Genomic DNA, 21,351 nt, shown 5'->3' on the forward strand with positions numbered 1-21,351 from the left:
CTCAAAGTGAACACGATTTCATCTGAAACCTGAAAGAACCGAGGTCCAGAGAGGTTGTGACTTGCTCACATCACACAGCATCACAAGGACATTGGAACCCAGGTTTTCTTCACCCTTTATAGTACCTCTCCATCTTTGCACTAAAATTCATACTCAATGTTGGCTCTGAGGCATAAGAGGGGTTGAGGTGACCTGTCAAGGGATGGGTTTACCTGAGTGTCAGAGCTAAGAAAAAGGCCTGCCAGCCTTGGCCTCCCAGGAAGGCCCTCCCACAAAGATGGTCCTGTGGCCTCTCTGCCAGAACTTCCTTGGGGCAAAGCCATCATCTGGGCCCTGAGAAGGCCTTTCTTTTGGGATTTCCCCAACTGGCAGTCACCCAACAAGGCTTAAACTGGATTTTTCCTGTTGCCTTTTCCTCTGGCCCCTTAACTAACTGACAGGTGCCCCAAGGTCCCTTTGTGGCGCCCAGGGCCTGGGCTCTAATTAGAGCCTGGTGCCAGCTCCTGGGGCTGTCTCTGCCCCCGGGAGCGGGTGGCCCAGGGCCAGGCCAGGCAGGGGAGTTGAAGGCTGGGAGCTGGGGAGTCAAGGGGGCCCAGATATTACCCATAGAGGCTCAATTTTTGGTATTATGCATGAGGCTTGGGCACGAGCATCCCTGAGACCCCTGGTCCCTTTGCCCATCTCCGTAGACTGTGACTGCTCTCCCATGCCACCCTCCACCGGGGTTGAGCCTCTTGCCTCTTTGAAGAACAAGACCTTGATACCAATCAGCCCAGAAGTGATGTTCCCCGCTCCTCCTCAGACCTCTGGCCAGTTTCCTGCCATGCCTGGCTCTGTCCCCCATCCTGAGAGTGGGTGTCAGCCCAGGGTCCACAGAGAAGTCTCACTCTGCCTCAGTTTTCACTGACTTTTATTGTTCTTAAGAAGGTCTGCGGTGTGTCAGTGGGGGCTGGATTTCAGTGTTTCCAAGCTTGGAGCTAACTTGGACAGAGGACTGGAAATGCAACCTGTGAGAGAGGGCACTGGTCCCTCCCATAGCCTGCTCAGCAGGGAGCCAAGATTGCTGAGCCTCGGGCCTTCCGGGGGCCTGGGGGAGTGGTGGTGTGGGAGCTCCTTCCCACTCCCTGCCAATGTTTCCCACCGCCTGTTGGGGGGCCTCTGCATGGCCCGAGTTTCTCAGGAGCCAGAACTTGGCTCAGAAGGCTAGTCCTGAGCTCAAGGGAAATGCACCTCACGTTGCCTCAGCCCACTACTCACTCCCCTCCCTCAGGGATTGGGGAGGTGGGAGGGAAGGGGGCTTCCGGCCAAAGGCTGCCAGCTCCCACCCTGAAGGCTATTCCTCTCTCCGTGCTGCTTCCGATGCCTTGGAAGGGCTTGGCACCAAAGCTCTCTCATCTTCCCACCTCCCTGCTTAAGAGCAGCCAGGGGATTCTCCTTCCCAGGATGGACGAGACCCAGAATGGGGCGTGTGTGTGTCAGGGGAGAGGGGTGGCTGGGAGAATCTGATACTCTTCCCATTTTCCTGACTCCACAGCTCCTGCTGGGGTGGCTGCACCCAGGCACCAGGACCAGCCCAGTATGGAGAGGTGTCTTTTCTCTCTGCTTATCTCCTGCCTTGCCTGCTGGGGCTGTGTGGCCCAACCTGAATGAACCACCAAGGAACACACTCGGGTGTATAGTACTTGGATACCAGGCAGCCCAGGGACGTCCCAGGCCAGAGACAGAAGGATGCTCTTAGGTGGCATTTCTCAAAAAGTCTGTGTCACATCTGTGACCCCTGGGTCCAAAGCCTTTCATCTTAGCTGTCCCCCTCCTCCTGGATTCACCATCGTTCCGGGCCATCAGCTCAGTGTTTCAGCTTCCATCCCCTCCTCTCCTCTAACTCCCAGTCAGAAGGTGCCAACCAGTCAGAAGCAGGAAATTGGCAACACGGGGAGGCAGGGTGACTGGTTTAGGGGTACCTGCCTGCACCCCATCTGTTCCTTTTGTCCAGACCCAGAAGAGCCAGAGTCGTAGGGGAGCTTAAGCCTACAAAGCCTGCCTTGGTCCTGGTTTACCCAGCCTGGGTTGAGATATAGCAGAAGCCACAACTTTCCTGAAACAGTTGGGGGACTCCTGCCTCTCAGATCCCATGCTGTCAATGGAGAGCCCCACTGATAGGGTGGGAGGAACAGACTAATGAGAGCAGGAAGCAGGAGCCAGAGGAAGCCCTTGCAGAGGTCTCCGGGTCCCACCGCCAGGCCTTAGGAGAGAGCTGTCGTGGCTCCCTGAAGAGCACAGATGTAGCCTTCCTAGGGAAGGGGAAGGTCAAGACCTTAGAGATGGGGCCAGCTTTTGGCTACTTAAAGGGAGCACTTCTCCCACCAGAGTTCTCCCCATCCCTAGAGTCTCCCTTTTCTGTCTGAGAGGAATAAATCTTTTCCATCCCACGTAATTCCCTTAGCGGTGGCGCCACTGAGGAGTACCTAGATGGCTCAGGTGAACTCTGAGTCAGCCTCTTCCCAGAGGTGATGGAAACACATTTTTCTTCCCAACTGGCTGGACAGGGGGTTGGCTGGAGGCCATTGACCTTTTCCTAGTTCTATCTACCAAGGGCTGAATTTCACGATCTTCACAAATAGGATTCTCCTTGGCCCCAGGGAGGAGAGGCGTCCAGGGTCAGGAAAACGTCTCTGACTACCCATCATCTCCCTCCCATCCCCTGCAAATTGGTTTCTAGACCCTACACGGATAGGGGGACACGGTGGCAGGGTAGCCAAGGGGATAAAGATACCTTTGCCGGGCAGACAAGAGAGGAGGCATGGGGATCCAGGGCCTCAGGAGCACAAGGAGCATTTGGCCCAATCTTACCGAAAAGTTCCTTAATCCTCTCTTAGAGCATAGGGTTGTCCCCTGCTGAGCCCCACCTCGCCAGGGGAGCAGTCAGTGGTGGAGACAATCGGAGGATATCCTAAGAGGCATCAGTCCTCCCCAGACCCCAGGAGGGAAGATGAAGGATGCCCAAGGCCCGGCCTCTGTGGCCTCCACGCCCCGTAGGGAGAGAACCCAATGTACCAGCTGCTCCAGTGCTACCCCCTGCAGGGTCTCCACCCCCTTTAAAAAAAAGATCCTCAATAGGGATAATAATAATTAAAGACAAAACACACATTGAGTGAAAAATGTCCTCCCTTCCTCCTCCCCCCCACCAGCCTAGGGCCCGGGCAGCTTAGCAGTCCTGGCAGGCAATGGCACAAGTGGGTGGGTGATGGGTGACCCCAGGCCATGCTGGGTCCTAGTGGTTGCCACCGCTCTTGCTATTCCCAGAGATCCAGTCAATGATGATAAAACTCAGGCTCATGGTCATGAAGAGAACACCTAATCCTGCAAAGCATATGGCCTGTAAGCAGAAAAAGGAAGGGGTCATGGCCGAGGAAGGGGTGGGGAGTCTTAGAGGTGTCCCCTATCCCCTCTGAGCTTAGACCCCTGGCCACTGTCTACATGGGCTTGGGTCTCTGCCTCAAGGTCCAGTGGAGAGAGGCAGGTGGGTGCCCAGGTACTCCCACAGGGGTGATTCCTTTCCTCCCCCACTCGATTCAGGACCACACTATCCCTGGAGGCTCCTGCCATGGGAGCTGGGGTGATGTACCAATATTTTGGGGGTGGACTTCAGCGGCTCCTTGTCCTTGGGCACAATTCGGATATAGAAGATTGCTGGAAAGATGAAAATCAGGCAGGGTGCAGAGGTGGCACCTAGAAGAAGAGAGATTGGGTGGGAGGAGGGAATAGCAAAAGGAGCTGGAACTATCTTCTAGCCTATGTTCATGAACATGCAAGTTAGAAGGCTAATGGGACCCAGAGCCAGAAATAATCATTTAGTGAAAAAACTCCTCTGTTTTAAAGATGGGGAGACCTAGCTAAGTGGTGAAGTGACTTGCCTAAGGTCACACAGATATGGAAGCAGAGGCAGAGACGGCAGGCTGACCCAGGTCCTCTGACCCCAAATCCAATCCCCACAAGCCACTCTAATTTTGATAGTGCAGATGCTTTGGTTATCAGTGGAATGTTTCAGCTTTTTTCCTTTTTTAAAAATTAATCTGCCCTATTTGGGTCTCTTAGAACCTCAAAGAAGGTTTAAAAAAAGCCACCAGTTAGCCTTGGGAACAAGAAGAGTAAACAGAAAAATAATGAGCTGCTTTTCCAAAGAGACACTGTTGATATGTGGTGTTGTTTTGTTGTTCTGTCATTTTTCAGTTATATCCAAGTCTTCATGACCCCATTTGGGGTTTTCTTGGCAAATGTACTGGAGAGTTTTATCATTTCCTTCTCCAGCTCATTTTACAGATGAGGAAACTGAGGCAAACAACGTTAAGTGACCCGCCCGGAGTCACACAGCTAGTGAGGCCAGATTTGAACCAACAAAGATAAGACTTCCTGGCTCCAGGCCACTTTCCACTGTACCACTTAGCTAACAGGTGCTAATGGCTCCTAAGATGAGTAGCACCCATTAAATAAGCTGCCCCTTAGACTGAGAAAATCAGTGTGCCAAAGGTTGATGAGATTCCGTGGGACCTAGACCTTCTCTCCCTCTTGCTCTTCCAGAGACCAGTTGGCTGGCCCAGGCTAGGATTCTCACCAATGATCCCAAAGATGCCCAGGATGTTGGGGGCAAAGATGACTAATAGGTTGATACAGGTCAACAGGATGACAGCAATGAGAGTGTGCCTGAGCCAGCTGAACTCTTTGTCCTGGAACAGCATCTGCTGGATGGCCCTCCGGACCTGGGGGTGGGGTAGAAAGGGAGATAGATGGGTGAGAGCAAGCGAACCATAAGCCCTAGTCCCAGAGACCAGCTCTCCCAACAAGGGGAGCTATAACTCCACTCCCTTGGCGTACACAATTCTCTAGTGAAGTGAAGTTGACCCAGGGCTTCCCGCATAGATGTTACTGTCCCCTGAGAAAAGTCATTCAAGTATTATCCCCATTTTTTAGATTAGCCGGGCTCATGGGGGATGAAGTAAAGAAGTAAACACACCTTTCCTCTGACTTTTTAATGTCTACAAAGCACTTTTCTCATAGCAATTCCACGAAACAAGGTGGTTCAAGTGTTTTAATTTCCATTTACAGATGGGGAAACTGAGGCTCAGACACGTGTTCTAAGTCACACAGTAGGGGATCAGAATTTTAACCCAGATTTTTTTTATTCTAAGTTCTGTGTTCTTTTTACTTTATCATATGGACTGTCTGGGGGCAGAACCCATAGCAAGAGCTGTGCTTCCCAGGCTAGTTTTTATGGTCTTCATATGTGATTCCTCGCCTGAGGCCCTGGGGTGCTTCTTCACTCTCCCTGTCCCGTTCCTCCCAACCCCATTAAAAGGTCAGAAATCATGGTGGAGCGTAAAGAATGCTTGATTTGGAGTCAGGGGTCCTGAGTCCAAATCCTGGCTCTTCCTCTTATTAGCTGTGTGTCCTTGGACAAGTTACAACCTCTCTGGACCTTGGTTTCCTCAGCTGTAAAATGAGTTGGTTGGACAAAGTGACCTCTGAAGTCTTGTCTAGTTCTGGATCTATAATCTTCCAAGTTACGATCTTATGATCTATGACCCTGAGCTGTCCCTGATGGACTGGGGCCAACTCACCGGGAAAAGGACAATAGGGACAGTGAGAGTGACAGCAGTGAGCACAGCCACACGGACACACAGGATCAGGACATCAAAGGGGTCCACTTTGTTGTAAGTGTGCAAGAGCTCCGACTCCACCCGATCTGTGGGACATAGCTCCTGACACACAGTCTCATACGCCCAACCCAGTCAGAGGACACATCCCCTGATCCATGGATTCCCACCTCCCGATTCCACCTGAGTCTGGAAGAAAATAGCATCAACCCATAGCCTCCCAGACCCACCCAGGTCTAGGGGGTGCAGCCTCTGACGTCCAGCCTCCCAGACTCACCTAGGTTTGGGGAGGATAGCCCCTGGCCCCTTATTTCCTTTTCTCCCGGCCCATGGGGACCCACATTCTAAGCTGATGTCTATGCCTACTTTTCTCGTACCATAGAAGGTGAGGTAGCCAAAGAGGGCAGCCATGAAATACATCACATACATGACAGCAATGGACAAGTTGGATATGTGTTGCATCTTCTGCTTTGAGGGGCTGTAGGGAAGCAAGGTTTGGGTCAAGTTGGAGGGGACCCATCTCACACCAGAGATTGCTCTCCCCTCTCCGCAGAGAGACAATGCCCAGGGAAAGAAGTCTATTCTTGGAGGCTGGAGTTGGGGAGGGGGTGGCAAGGAAGAAGCAACATTAAGCAAGAGACAAAAGTCATGTAGTCATAAAATATCAGTACTGGGCAGGCCCTTAGAATCAACATAGATACATCCTACTCTCGGATTTATGCTTTACATATGCTGACTCATTTAACAACTTTGGGAGGAAGCTATCACAGACAATGTTATCACTTTTTGCAGGGAAAATCATTGTTTGGAGGAAGAAACCGTTTCAGAGAGCCTAAGTGACTTGACTCCGTTCACATGGCTAGCAAAGACTAGAGGAAGGTTTTGAACTCAGCCCCCTTTTTAAAATTTTTTTAAACCCTTACCTTCTGACTTAATATCAGTTCTAAGACAGAAGAGTGGCAAGGGCTAGGCAATTGAGGTTAAATGATTTGCCCAGGATCACACAGCTAGGCAGTGTCTGAGGCCAAATTTGAATCCAGGTCCCCTAGATTCCAGGTCTGGCCCTCTATCCACTGTGCCACTTAGCTGCCCTGAACTCAGATCTTTTTGACTCAAAAATCAGTTTCTGGTATACAATATTTCTTCATTGATCAGAGCCATAAGGACTCTCAGAATATGGGACATAAAGGGTCCAAGCTGAAAGGATCCTTAACAGTTCATCTGCCCCAACCCCCTCCATTTATAAATGGGGAAACTGAGGCCCAGAGATACAAAATAAGTTTGTCCTTCTCACAACTAGGCAAAGAACTGGACTCGAATCTAGCTGTCCTAATTCTCAGAGCAGGGCTTTCTCCATTATATCCTACTGCCTTTTCAAGTAGCATCATGGAATTACAGTTTTTACAAATTAGGAAACTGAGACCCAGAGGAGGGGAAATTATTTGCTCAAGGTCTTACAGCTAATTGTAAGAGTGTAGATGCAAATTGAACTCTCTTAATTCTTAGAGCAGGGTTATTTGCATTCCTTCTTAGGTGGTGTTACAGAGTCACAAATTTAGAACTAGTAACTCAGAAGTCATTTTACAGATGAGGAAATTGGAACCTGTTAAGATTTAAGTGACTTGCCCAGGGTCACATAGTTAATAACAGAACCAGGACTTGAATCTAGGTCTTCTGACCTAAAATCCAAGGGCCTTCCCATTTCACCCTGATCATACTCACTCCCTGAGTTCTGTGTAGATGGGCAGCACCTCTGGGTGGCAGACAAAGGCGAAGGCCATGATGGGGATGGTGTATGCTGTCTGTGGAGAATATGAGGTGCTGTTGGCCCTGGGTGGCAAGGACCTACCCCATATGCCCTGAGGGACCCCCAGCCAGAGCAGTACCCAAGAGCATAATACAAAGGGCTGATCCTTAGAGAGGAGGAACCTCAATGTTCTGAGGCCCTTCCCCTCCCCACCTTGAAAGCCAGCACCCACCCAGCTGGCCCCACCTGACCCCAGCACACCTGAGTATTGAGGGTGAAGTAGCTGGGGGTGCAGCTGTCAGTGTTAGAGGCCTGGATGAGGGGGTCCCCACCCGAGGAATCCTTCATGATGATTTGCACGTGGCTGGTATTGCCCGTCACATTGGCAGAGAATGTGGGCAATGGGCATGAGATCTGGAATTTCTTGTAGATGACCTGGGAGAGTAAGGATGCTCCTGAATGCCCAACAGAGGCACCATCAGCCCCCCTGTGCTCATGGTCAATGAGGGAGCTATATGGAGGCCCACATTATGCCCAGCAGGCATAACATCTGGTCCTAAGTGCTCAGAATTCACCCATTGTGATCTAGCTTCTTGTTCTTCCCCAGAAATAACTGGACAGTCATTTCTCCCCTGACATTGGAGGTTCCCAAAGGTTAGGACCATGTGTCCCCCCTCACACCAGGGATCCCTGAAGATAGGGGCCATTTTTCCAACTCAGAGTTGGGTGCAGGGCTAGGGGCAGGGGGCCTCACTCACTGCAATCAAGAAGAACACCATGCAGCTGAGAGAAAAGCCACTGGAATAGCCCAAGTATCCTAAGGGTAGAGATGGGAGGGTGAGAACGGAAGGCCTGTCCCCCGTCCTCACCCCATCCCCATCGCACTCCCCTAGGGCACCAGGACCACTCGCTTCCCCACCCAGCCCCTGCACCCAGCACAACCCCCTGTGTCCCAGCCCTGGCCCCTCCTCTTACCCAGCTGCCTCATCAAAGCCAAGGGAAGGATGATGGTGACTGAGACCAGGATTACCAGGTAGTTCCCGTTCATGTACCAATCCCTGGAGGGAAGGGGGAGGAGAGGGCATAGAACAGAAGGTGTCAAAACTGCCTCTCAAGAGGCTACGTGGCCCCTAACTTCAGGGATGCCTGGTGTGGAGGGGAGATATGGTCCTGTCTTCTGGGAGCCCTTGCTTCCCATCCCAGGAGCCCTGGCCCCCTCAATCTGCAGCCTGGATTCAGCCTCCCTCATTGGGCCCCAGAATGAGCCCCTTTGCAGGACGTGGGGAGGGAGAGGTCAAAAGAGCTACAGGAATGTTCAGATGACCTGACATGGAGAGTTCTGATCCCAATCTAGTTATTTGTTCCCCCAATTCTCCCCCTACCCAGGGCAAGCTCTGGCTCTCAGGCCCTTGGTGGCCGGGTCTAGAAGGGAACAGACCCCTCCATGGTCCAGCGGGAAGTTCCTTGGGAGGGCAGGACCAGGGCAGGGATGTAGGACCTGCATTATTGGGTGTAATCTGGGCTATGGGGGGTTTAACCCCAGAGGCCTTGAGTTAAAAATAGCAGGAGCTTAAGAGCTAAACCCTCTCCCTGACCTCACCCTTTCTTGGACTAGCAGCAGCCCTCCTCCTCCTCCCCACCTCGCCTCCCCCCAACCCCAGGAGGTTGCTATTAGGCTCAGCTCCCACAAACCTCACTACATCCCCCCTCCCCTGCTAGCCTCTTGCAGCAAAGGGAATAAGGAATGGAGACGTCTATCCCTGGGCCCAAAGCAGGAGCTCTGGGAACCCTGGGATTCTTAGATCATAGAACACAAGAGCTAGAAAGAGCCTCCGTGAGATAGCTTGCCCTTCAGCATCCCTCATTGTTCATACGGGGAAACTGAGGCCACGAGAGGAAAGGGCCCTTACAAGATCACAAAATCAGTAAGGAGAGTTAAAAAGGCTAAATCGAGTCATTTTTTTGCCTCAGTGTTGGCTTGACCTGCTCATCTGGCTCCCTCCCTTTAACATGAATTACCCCCCACCCCCACCCCAAAGACAGGCTAGGAAGGTGAAAAAGAGCTGAAGGTCTAGAGGAGACTCTGGCTACTCCTTCCCAAAGTTGGGCCCAGGGAGTATGGGGGCACAGTGAAGAAGAGCAGGGTGGGAAATAGGAGAAGGAGAGGAGAAATACAAGGGAGAGAGGGCAGAGGAGAGAAAAGGGCAGAGAGAGACCATCCGAAGTATTAATAACTAGCCCCAGGACTAAACTGTGCATGGCACCTGGCCCTGCAAGCAGCCTGGTCTTAGGGAGGGGGAGGAGTGGGGAATTCCTGGCTCGTGGCCCCGGGCCCAGGGGTGTGAGACTAGGAGCAAATGAGCAGAGCAAACCAAGGGGAGGTCCTGGCCTGGAAACAGTCTGGCCTGGGATGTCATATCCCCACCCCTTCCTCCTTCCCTTAGAGGGAAATGAGAATCTAATACCTCCCTCAACCCTGCAGCCCTCTCCCCTTCTGGGTTTAGGTGGAATGTCAGCCGGGGCCAGACCCCCTAGTTCTTGTCCCTCTCCAACTCAGGACAAGGTCATCTCTTCTCCCCAGTACCGCCTCCTCCCTCCTACGGGGCAGGACGATTCCCAGCCCCTCTTTCTCCCTTCTCCACTCACTCTCAGAACCCCTAGGCATCCCCTGCCCCTCTCGCACCCCTTCTTACACCCGGCTGTCCCTCCCCCAGGGCCTGATTCTCAGGCTAGGGAGAGGGATGATTCTTACGAGGTTTTCTCAGGTAGGTTGAGGAAAGTCTGGATGACCAGGGGCACTTCTGACTTCACGATGTACAGGTAACTGGACATGGCTAGGGAAAGAGGTAGATGGAGCAGTTGGAGGATAGGGCGAGAGAAGCATCAGCCATTCCCAACCCATGTTCTCCATTCCTTTCCCAATGGCTCATAGTTGGGGGAGAAATGAGCCCAGGCTTGGCCATCATTGGGTTTGACACAGAACCTCTGTCTTCACTACCAGGAATGAATAGGATGCTTGTGGGCAACCCTAAGTGAGCCCCAGCCCCAGTCTTGTTGGGGATCACAGGTGCCAGGCAAGAGGGATCAAAGGGACCAGAGTGAGACAGAACTTCAGAGATTCTCTAATCCAACCCCTCCATTTTACAGGTGGTAAAACTGAGGTTCAAAGGCAACTTGCCCAAATTCCCAGGACTTGGGGACGGGCTATTCTCTGTTCCATGGGCCCCCCTTGGGAAAATACCACACAGGGAGATGAAATAATTTGCCTAGAGGGTGCGAGTGAAGCTAGGAAGAGGGGGTGGCACCCATTCCCTCACCTCCAATGTTCTGTAGGGTGATAGCTATCGCTGCCATCAGCTTCCCTGGTGTTCCAAAGGCCCGAAAGCCCAGCTGCTCGTAGGCTCGGATACCTGGGGGATGTGGGAAATAGCCTCAGGCAGGACATCAGGAACAGTGAGAAGGTCTGTCCCCTCCAACCTTGTACAAGGGCTGGCACCTGAAGTGTGGAGGTGAGGCCTTCCCCCTTTCAGGGCAGAGGCATCCACGGTCGATGGTAGATCTAGGAAGGCTTTTTGGAGGTAGAAGAGATTTGCCTTCTAAAGTAAATCTTTCTCTTACCTACAATCCCTGAAGACTTGAGCAGCAAGTGGATGGAATAGCTGGACAGCAGGGCCACACAGGTGAGGAGGAATCTGGGGAAGAGAAGGGATATTAGTGGAGGAGAAATGAGCCCAGGCATGGGCAGCATCAGGATGGGAAAGCAGAACGAGAATCAGAAACAGTATTTTAATAGCACTTTCAGGTTTGCAAAGCATTTCTGATTTGATTTTCACACTGATACCGGGAAATAGGCACTATTATTATTATTGTTATTGTTGTTGTTGTTATTATTATTATTCCTATTTTACAGATGAGGAAACTGAGAAAGACAAAAGTTTAGTGACTTGCCCAAAGGTCACAAGTGTCTGATGCTACATTTGAACTCATGTTTTCCTGAGTCCAAGTTCATTGTACCATCCAGCTGTTTCTAAAGAGAAAAACAAAGAAATCCCCCCTGGACTGGAAATCAGGAGAACTAAATCTTAACCCTAGTTCTGCCTCTAACTTCCCGTGCAACCTTAGATGATGGTGAGGAGAATGTTCTTCATCCTTCATTTCAAAAAGGACCAATGACATCCCAAGGTAACATCTTGACTTTCTCACGACTCGTATTTAAATGAGTCAAAGGGGCACAAAATCGTCCACCTCACTCTCTCTTCCAGAAGTCATCAAAGTCCAATGGGAAGACAAAGGCCAGGATGACTGGCGATGACCCAGGATGCAGCGGATGACCTCGGCGTCTTCCACGTCTGACCAAGGATGATGATGACAAGAGTATCTCAAAAAGGAAGTGTGGCCCAGTGGCTAGAGGACCAGTTTAGGATTTCAGTCTTGCTTCTGACATATACTTTCCATGAGACCCTGGGGCAAGCCACAGGACCTCTCAGTGCCCCCAGAAAGCTCTCTACGATCATAAATGATGGACCGATTGCTGGTCTGCATCAGCAAAGGGAATTTCCCCATTGGGGTTCCTCACATTGATGAAATCACATCTGGACCAAAAACCATCATCATCATCATTTGTGTCTCTATAGCCCTTTTCAGGCTATAAAAATGGATTCCTCCCAACCACTCTACAAGGCAAGAACTTCAACAGTGTTATTTATTCCTCTTTTACAGATGAGGAATGTAGGCTTTACAAAAGAGGAGGTGGTAGGCGTAGCATGGCTCAGCTAATGAACACAGGTTCTACATTCGATGCCCTTTCCAAGACTCTTTCTCTCTTTGAACCTCAGTCTCCCTATCAGGAACTAAGAAGATTAACCTGAATGACTTCTGAGGTCTCCCTGGCTCTAACATTCTGTGTTTGGGTTCTTCAGCCCTGGTCTAGACCAGACATTCAGGGGTTCTGAGGCTCCAAGGCTAACATCTACCCTAGACCTCACAGAGAAGCTGTATTCAATCTGAGCTAAGCTCACTGTCCTGGGCTCTGTTTTCAGTACCTGAACTGGGGAACTGAAAAGATTGGAAGGAAAGAAAGAAGGATTTATTAAGGGACCACTATGACTCAGGCTCTGTCCTAAAACATTTTACAAATACTACCGCATGTGATCCTCATAGCAACCCTGGGAAGTAGGAGCTATTATTATCCCCAATTTATAGCTAAGGAAGCTGAGGTAAATAAAAGTTAAATGACTTGCCCAGGGTCACACAGCTCCTAAGTGTCTGAGATCAGATTTTACCCGAGGTCTTCCTGACTCTAGGGACAGAGCTTTATCCACTGGACTGCCTAATGTGGCATTCGAGTACCTGAACTAGGGTTGCTTAGCCAGTCATGATAGCTGTCTTTCATTTTTGAAGGGCTGGTATGTGGAAGAAGGATTAAATTTACTCTTCTTGGGGTCAGAGGCCAGAATTTGGAACGATGGGTAAAAGGTGGAAAAAGGCAAATCCAGGTTTGATGGAAAAAAGTATCTGCTCCTAGGTAGAGCTTTCCAAAAGTGCAATGGGGGCCAGGCAGCTAGGTGGCTCAGTGGAAAGAGAGTCAGGTCTGGAGATGCTCAGCTCTTGCTGCTTTTCTGTCTTAGAACTGATACTAAGACAGAAGGTAAGGATTTTTTAAAAAAGTGTAGTGGACTGCCTTGGGAGGTAATGGACCATCCCCTTATTGGAAGCTCCAAAGCAAAAGCCATGTGACCATTTGTTGAAGAGGATATCGAAGTGTCCTGGTCAGGAGTTGGCCTTGGCCAGTCTCTGTGGTCCTTCTAGTGTTTAGATTCTACAATTCTAAGGGCCCTTTTGGCCAAAATTCTGTCCTCCATCTTCCAAGAGCCCTTCCTATTCTAGGATGCTGGAATTCTTCGAAGATATCAGTAACATCCTAGTCTGCTAAAGGGTTTGGAGAATTTGGATCTAGCATGTCAGGCTCCCCCCTTCTCAGTCTTGACAGATAGATTGTCCAAGCCCTAAATCCCATCTATCCCTCTTTCCCCTTGTATTGGAGAGTCTGGGGAGATGTGGGGTTCAGGCCCACTCCTTGGTGCTCAGGAAAGCTCTAGTTATCTCCTTCTTTACTTTGTTTTGGGGAATTAGAGAGATGGAGGAATGTGCTCCCAATGGATCTGCTTAGTCCAGTGTATGGGGTAGGGGGAGGGAAACTGAGGCAGGGGGCCTAGAGAGAACTGAGCCAGGGTCATTTGGAGGTGTGCAAGCAAGGTAACATAGGCAACAAGGAAGGAACCAGGGGCTAACTTTTACCTACATGCTGGAGCCCTTTAGTTTTTCCTGACCCCAAGGAATGGAGCCCTCTCCCTTACCATCTGGGAAGGGGCTCTGAGCAAAGAGTATCGTACTCGTTCCTTGAGAGACTCCCCCATGGAGTCTTTGCCCAGATACCCAGCCAGCAATCCCTAGGTAGGGTGAGCCTGTCCCTGCTAGGGAGCCCAGGAAGTTGACATGAGGACATGTCCTTAGTTGGAGGCGTGGTACACACGTGTGCATACATCTCTATCTGCAAACACACGCACACACATTGGATCTTTATTTTTTTTTAACCCTTATCTTCCACCTTAGAATCAATACTGTGTATTGGTTCCAAGGCAGAAGAGCAATAAGGGCTAGGCAGTGGGGATTAAGTGACTTGTCCAGGGTCACACAGGAATATCTGAGACCACATTTGAACCTAGGACCTCTGGCTCTCAACCTGCTGAGTCACCTATCTATAGGATTTTAAGATTAAAACTAGACGAGACCATGGAGATGATCCAGAGGTCCATAAGCTCTTTGTCTCATGGACCCCTTCAGAAGCCTGCTGACGCTTACAGATTCCTTCTCAACAACAGTGCTACTAAACACATAAATAAAAAGACTGAGACTTACATAGAAGACCAACTACATTAAAAAGTTGTCAATGTATAACCCAGACCAAATTGCTTGCCAACTCTGGGATGGGGGAAGGAAGGAGGAAGGGAGAAATCTGGATCATATAACTTGGGAAAACTTATGTGGAAATTTATTACATGTAATTGGTAAAAAATAAATTAATTAATTGATTTTTAAAAAGTTTTCAAAATGTTTTAAAAAAAAAAAAGTTCAAGGGGCAGCTAGGTGGTACAATGAGTAGAGCACCAGGCCTCAAAACAAAAGATCCTGAATTCTAATCTGGTCTCAGACACTTCTTAGATGTATGACCTTGGGCAAGTCTCTTAACCCTGTTTGTCCCAGCTTTTGCCTTTCTGTTGTAGAGTTGTTACTAAGATAGAAAATAAGAGTTAATTTTTTTAAAGTTCACAAATCCCAGGTTAAGAACCCCTGATCTTTATCTTACTGGCCCAGAGAGAGAAGAATTGCTTTCTTACAGAGTCCTAAGGCAGGATTTGAACCCAGATTAGTGGAGTCCTAATGAAGATGTACTAGGTAGGACATATCCATAACCACACAGAGAGGGATACCAAGGGGCAGACTGTACAGATAGACATCCTCCCAGAGAAAGATCCCCATGCAGATGTCTGGGTACAATCCTGCCCACACAATGCTCCTGGCCCTGGGAGCCAGGTTAGGTCACTCTGTGGGCCTCAGGAGGTGGCCTGCTTTTCCATCACCCCATGTTTTTCTCTTCTCTGGTTCTATTTTAGTCTGTTTTTATTTGAGGGTAAAGAGAAAAAAATCCCAAACCTTTTCTGGGAATAAACAGCCCAGCATGGACATAGAGACAGTGTCCTGTCTTTCCCCGCCCTTGTGCCTCCCAGCCTAGGAGCAGGGCAGCTCCGTGTGTGTGTGTGTGTGTGTGTGTGTGTGTGTGTGTGTGTGTGTGTGTGTGTGTGTGTGTGTGTGTNCAGCTCCGTGTGTGTGTGTGTGTGTGTGTGTGTGTGTGTGTGTGTGTGTGTGTGTGTCTGGCTGCGGGGGCAGGGGCTGGGGATGGGGCAGTGGCTGGAGCTGCCCTTAGGGGTGGGGCTGAGGCTAGGACTGGAGCTGTCGTTTGTGTTAACTTTGGATGATTCTCTCCTCAGTCAGAAATCTCAGTGCCACCCTTTGCTCCCATCCCTTGGCTGGCATCCCCTCCCTCCCTCGCCCTTAGTTCAGGCAGACTGCCCAGACGCTGCCCCAGTCAGGGGTCCCAGAAACTCGGGTCAGGCCAGGCCAGCAGAGAAGCCTGTGAAATCTTGGGGAGAGATCTGAGGGAAGGGACCATTTGGGGGATGGTGTGAGACACTCACAAGAAGAGCAGAATGCCAGTGTTGGCCATGGCATACGCCAGCCCCAGGATGCCACTGCCCATGATGGCATTGCTCAGGTTAAACACAGACATCCCGAATGAAGTCTTCCCTTCAAACTGCAGAAACAGGGGAGGATAAAGGAGGAGGAATTAGGAGTTCTTTGTCCCCAATCCCCAGATGACAACTCCTGCACCAATGTTCCATTCTCCATTTCTAGCTCTACTCAATATCCTGAGATCACCCCTTTAAGCCTTCACTTTCTCTGAAGCCCACCAGCCTTCTGGATCCCTCATCTGTAATCCCTGCTCCTGCCCCTGTCAGAATCTATCTATCTTCCATGAGTCTGTCATGGGGTGCCGACACCTCACCTCCCATCTCTGACATCTCTGGTCTATTTCCCATCTCTGGCAATTTCCCATCCGTCCATCCTTGGGCCAAGGCCCCCCAGAATCTCTATCCCTAGCCCCCAAATCCTCTTATCTTCAGTCCATCCCATCCCGGGCTCACATCTGTGAAGTGTGTCTCTTTGCTGGCATTTTGGGGCAGGAATCCTTCTGCTTCCCCATGGCTGGGTCTTCCAACCTCACACCTGTGGACATAAGGAGGAACAGTGGCTCCCATTCATCCCCTCTCTGAGGCAAGCAGAGTGCCAAGTCCAGCTAGAGAGGGGGATGCCTCTCTGGCATCTCATTCCTTGTCTCATCTCCCCACCATCCCCTTTAAAACAGACTCACCTTTCAACTCCTACAGTGGGTAAAGCCACAGGGCACAGTCCTTCTACATGTTTGCCATTGGGCACCAGTTCCACCATCTCTGTTTGTGCAGGGACCTCCGGGGGGTTCATGGCTGGATTGGGCACAGATGCAGGCAGCAGGGGATTGAGAACCTTTGGTCTTGATTGTGTGCCTTCGAGACAGGTAAAACCTCTAAAGGGAAAAGGGAGATCATAAGGAGAATCCAAGGACCATCAACTCAGTTCCATTCAATAAACATTTATTAAGCACCTACTATGTGCCAGGCACTATGCTAGACACTGGGAACACAAGTGCAAAGAATGAAACAATCCCTATTTGCAAGCTGCAAGGGACCTTAGAGGTCATCTGTCTGGTCTAACTCTTTCTTCCTTTTTTTTTTTTTTAACAGAGAAAACTGAATTCCCAGGATGGAAAATGACTTACCCAAAGTCAAACGGGCAGTAAAATGACAAACTCAGAATTGTAGCCAAGGGCTTCTATATCCAAATACAGTCTTGTTTTTAAAAGCCTTTACCTCCTGTCTTAGAATCAATACTACATATCAGTTCCAATGCTGAAGAGTGGTAAGGGTGAGGCAACAGGGGTTAAGTGACTTGCCCAGAGTCACACGGCTTAGGAAGTGTCTGAGGTCATACTTGAACCCAGGACCTCCCAACACCAGGTCTGACTCTCTATCTACTGAGCTACCTAGCTTACCCTTAAATATAGTATTCTTGCTGCTACCTCACAACTAGCTTTGTTAGTCTTCCTTTTATAATCACAATTCCAGCTGACCCTCTTGTTCCCTCTAAGGCTGGAAAGAGAGAAGAAATGTCTGTCCTGGGGATGACCATAAGGTGAGATCTAACTGTAGTGAATAGCCTTTTACCCTATTCTCCCCAACTCCAGTCCCCCAATAATGTCACCCCAACCCCTATTGTGGCATCCACTCTGACACTATCTGAGAGAATGGTCCAGGGATGATTAGAGACCTCCATTCCCAGAGGCCCTGGCCTGAGGGTCTCCTTCCCACCCCCCAAGCCCCCGCCAAATCCTTGACTGTGGCTTTGCTCCCTTCACTAGCCAATCATTTAAGAAACATTTATCGTGACTGTCCCTCACATCCCTGGGACTGGAATTAGATTTGTTCCCATTGGAACTCTAAGACAGAACTAGGGACAATGGATGGAAAATGGCGGGGTGGCCATTCCTAGCGGATATCGGGGATCGCTTGCTATCAGCCACAGGTGTCTCATTGTGGAATGGACTGTCTGGGAGCCAGAGGGCTCCCCCTTGCCAGAGGTCTGGGATGGTGCAGCTATACCTTGGGCCAGATGCCCTCTGAGGTCCCCTCCAGTTCTGAGATACTGTGGCTTGGGTGCTGCGGGCGGGGGCTGTAGCCTGTTAGGATCTGGATGGCCAAACACCTGAGTGCTAGGAGCAAAATTCTAGGGATCCCTGTGGGGCACAGGGTACAAGCTACAGAGACCTGAGGGGAAAGATCTTCCGGGATGAATTCCACCCTCAGTAGGGGCTGGATTGGCAAAGGGTCCCAGGGAAACTCCTTGTACATAGTAGGGGTTTAATAAATGCTTGCTTCATTAATTACTTGAATGATGGAGCTGGGAGAGATCCACCTAAGAAGATGCTCCTAGCCAGGAGTTGGCATAGGATCGCTTTGGTACCTGCTGTAGCCTGGGTCTGAGGAGAGTGGGAGGTGAGAGTGACCAGGAGAGAATGAGGTTCTGCCAAGAAAGGCCCCGCAGGCAGTTGGGGAGGGCACCCGGAGCCGGGCTGTACTGGCAGCAAGAACAATGGGCCCTCTGTACATCAGTAGCTGGGCTCTGGGAAACTGTCCCTGGGCTGGCAAGAGTTGGGGCTGGCAGCTTGGGCAGGCCTAGCCTCCAGCCCCATCCCCCTCTCTGGGCTCCTCTGCTCCCTCTGTGAAGGGGGTGTCTCTGCCTTGGCAGGGAGGGTGGCAGAGAGCTTGGATGTCTAGTTCCTTTCCTGATTTCATGGGGGATGAATGGCAGTCACAAACAGGGGGCTCTGTGGGCTGAGGGAGTCCTGGTCAAATCCGAGTTCTAAGGAGGTTCATTCTTTAGTCCTGAAGGTCACCACAGGGTCAGTCCCCCACTCACCCCCATCCATTTCTCCATCATCCTTCCCTTGCTCAGTGGCTGTGCGACTCTGAACAAATCAATTAACCTCTTTGGGCCTCAGTTTCCTTATCTGTCAAATGAAGACACTGGACTAAGACTCTTCCAGTTATAAATCCCATGAGGCTAATATTTTCATATTCTTCCTGAGAGGGTAACGAGAGGGACACATTTGTCCTCATCTTACCCTGCCCACTGCAATGAGATACCTCTACCCACCTTGGCTAGGACCCAGCGTCCAAGGCTGTCTCTGCTCCTCGTTCTGCTCTTCCAACAGAAGCTCTGGGAGTCTTGCCCCCAGATCTCCCACAGCCCTGCTTCCTACATGCTTTCTTCTCCTAAGGGTCCCAGGGGGCAATGTGCCCATCTTCCCTGACCATTAGTGCCAGCCTTTGCCTGGCAGGCTGGAACAGAGGAAGGGCAGCTGCCTCCCCTTGGCCCCCATTGCCTGGACAACTCTCTGTACCTCTTCCATTGCCAGCCTGGGGCCCCTCAGGGGGCTCCACCCAGACCATGCCCAGAAGGTGCCTGGGCAAAGTGCCCACCCCCTCCCCACTCCTCCAGGCAATGTCAAGCCAGGAGGGCCACTCGAGCAGGACTTCCTGGACTGGCTCAGCCCCTAGAGGAAGGGAGCCCTGTCCAAAGGGAGGCCAGGGCCATGGGCTGTCACCCAGGGGGCAGACAGTGCCAGGTGCTGTGGGCTCTGCCAATGTCCCCAGGCTAGGACGCAGCCTCGATGTCCCTCTGAGCTTCCCTTGGCATCCGAAGGCATGGATCCTGGGTTCTAGCGACTCTGATTCCTCACTAAATACTCCTATTCCTCTCTGGGACTCCCAAAGAGCCCAACACTATCTCAAATGTCAGAGTTCTAGAACACGTAGGTCCCAGCCCCAAGCCAAAATAATAAGAGCTTCCACTTCTGTAGTGCTCCAATGTTTATAACATGCTATCCCTATGCTTCAAATAGGGAAACCGAGGCCCAGAGAAGTCAAATCCATTTGCCTGTTTGTCACACACCTCATAAACATCAGAGCTGAGATTTGGGAGCCAAATCTTCCCAATTTCGAGTGGGTGCCCTTCGCTGCCTCTAAGGGGAGGGAAAAGAGGGCTGGTCTGTCCAGGCAGTCAGTCAAGACTTGAGCTCGACCCTGAGGTTCATTTTTTCCCTCAGGCCCATGATGAGGCTCAAAGAACATGTTGGTCTACCACCCACCACCTCAGGGTATATCCCCCTTTTCCTGGGTCCCTGACTTTTCTCCCTGCCCAGTCTGCTGTGATGGGGGAGCAGCAGGGGCTTCGAGGCTCCTCTATCAGCCCTTCTAGACCACAGAGGGCAGAGAGCTCATTGCAGATCCCCTGGGACAACTAGGGGAGACAGTGGGCAGGCTCTGACCTCTCTCTCAGGTCCCTGACCAGGTCAGTCTTCCTGGTCAGTATCAGTGAGTCTGTCACAGAAGGCTCAGCTCAGAGGCTTGTGGGGGTTCTTGGGGTTCAGCTGGAGAACGTTGGAGGCCACGTCTGCCAGCAGGGAGGTGACAAACGACTGGTCAGCTGATGAGGAGTATTTCTTTCTTTGCTTTCCTATTGGCTACTCTCCTACCTGGAAGGTGCTCCTAGGATCCATATGTGTAGGTCCCTTCAAAATCTGACCCTGTGTAGGGGTGAGGGGGGCAGTGAGGTGGCTAAGCAGCTAGAGGGCCAGGCCTAGAGGAAAGAGGTTCTGGATTCAAATGTGACCTCAGACACTTCCTAGCTGTGTGACCCTGAAGAGGTAACTTAACCCCAACAGCCTAGCCCTTACTGCTCTTCTGCCTTGGGTCTAAGACGGAAAGTAAGAGTTAAAAAAAAAAAAAATCTGACCAGGAATCTACCTCCTTCCTGGGAAGCCTTTCTAGAATAAACCTTTCTGAGGTTAGCTTTATCGCCTCACTCTTATCCCCTCTTACCTTTGTTGGTTCTGGGTTTATCTGAATTCCTTTGGAAATGGCTGGGTAACGGTTCTCAGAATCGCCTGGTAGAGGGCCCTCCCCAAGCCAGACAGGGGAGCCAGGGAGGCAGGATGGAAGCGCTGTCTCTCCCCTGAGACTTGGGGACCTCTGAGGAGGGCAGGGGCTGTGTCTCCCCCTCACACCACACTGTCTCCCCTTGGAATGAGGGCTCTTAAAGGGCAGGAACCACATCTCACATTCAAACTCTCTCCTTCCCATCTCTTGCACCAGCTCATGCCAGACCAGGCCTGGGCTCTGTCCATAGCCTGGATTCCCTGAAGGGCGCCCTTGGCTGAGGAGTTCCTAAGCCCCTGGCATTCCTTGGGTTTCTGAGAGAGAAGAATCCAGGCCCCACCAGGGCTCCTGAGTCCTTTGTCCCCCAGGCCTGGGCAGGCTGGGACAGGTCCCCAGGCCGTGCTGATCTGGGCTCCAAACAAAGCTGCTACTTCTCTACCCTAATACCTAGTCTTAGCACATTCATTGCGGGCTCCTGACTGTGCTGTGGGGTCAGCAGGTCACTGGCTCTAGAGAGGCCAAAGCCCAGAGAAGGGAGAAGAATCTTGAGCACCATCCCCCAAAGGCACATTCCCTGCCTAAGGCCGCCCAGAGCTGGAAACTGTGCTTTTAGCCCACCACACCAAGCCCCTGAACCCCTCTACTCACCTCCATCAAACCATATGATCCCCTGGGGCTCTCTCCCTCTCCCTCTCTGTCATTCCCCTCCCTCCCTCTCTCTCTCTTCCCCCTCTCTTTCTGTCTCTCCCTCTCTCTATCTTCCCTCTCTATCTCAGTCTCTCTCCCTTTCCCTCTCTCCTGT

General features: G+C 51.0%; 1 protein-coding gene across 1 annotated transcript in view; it reads right to left on the bottom strand.

Moving 5' to 3' along the window:
- Window positions 1-893: 893 nt before the first annotated feature.
- The window catches only part of SLC38A3 (solute carrier family 38 member 3), a 37,882-nt gene continuing 17,424 nt past the window's right edge, over window positions 894-21,351 (bottom strand). The window contains exons 2-16 of the mRNA XM_044677142.1: window positions 16,388-16,579; window positions 16,161-16,242; window positions 15,654-15,769; window positions 11,017-11,090; window positions 10,716-10,808; window positions 10,151-10,232; window positions 8,374-8,456; window positions 8,157-8,215; window positions 7,660-7,833; window positions 7,374-7,453; window positions 6,029-6,129; window positions 5,616-5,740; window positions 4,613-4,757; window positions 3,626-3,729; window positions 894-3,376 (exon numbers count right to left, since the gene is read on the bottom strand). Of these exons, the coding sequence (XP_044533077.1) occupies window positions 3,272-3,376; window positions 3,626-3,729; window positions 4,613-4,757; window positions 5,616-5,740; window positions 6,029-6,129; window positions 7,374-7,453; window positions 7,660-7,833; window positions 8,157-8,215; window positions 8,374-8,456; window positions 10,151-10,232; window positions 10,716-10,808; window positions 11,017-11,090; window positions 15,654-15,769; window positions 16,161-16,242; window positions 16,388-16,497 (1,533 nt within the window). The 5' untranslated portion in view covers window positions 16,498-16,579 and the 3' untranslated portion in view covers window positions 894-3,271. The remainder of the gene's footprint in view (window positions 3,377-3,625; window positions 3,730-4,612; window positions 4,758-5,615; window positions 5,741-6,028; window positions 6,130-7,373; window positions 7,454-7,659; window positions 7,834-8,156; window positions 8,216-8,373; window positions 8,457-10,150; window positions 10,233-10,715; window positions 10,809-11,016; window positions 11,091-15,653; window positions 15,770-16,160; window positions 16,243-16,387; window positions 16,580-21,351) is intronic.

This window comes from Gracilinanus agilis, chromosome 1 (assembly GCF_016433145.1).
Source record: "Gracilinanus agilis isolate LMUSP501 chromosome 1, AgileGrace, whole genome shotgun sequence".
In the NCBI taxonomy this organism is placed as follows: Eukaryota; Metazoa; Chordata; class Mammalia; order Didelphimorphia; family Didelphidae; genus Gracilinanus; species Gracilinanus agilis.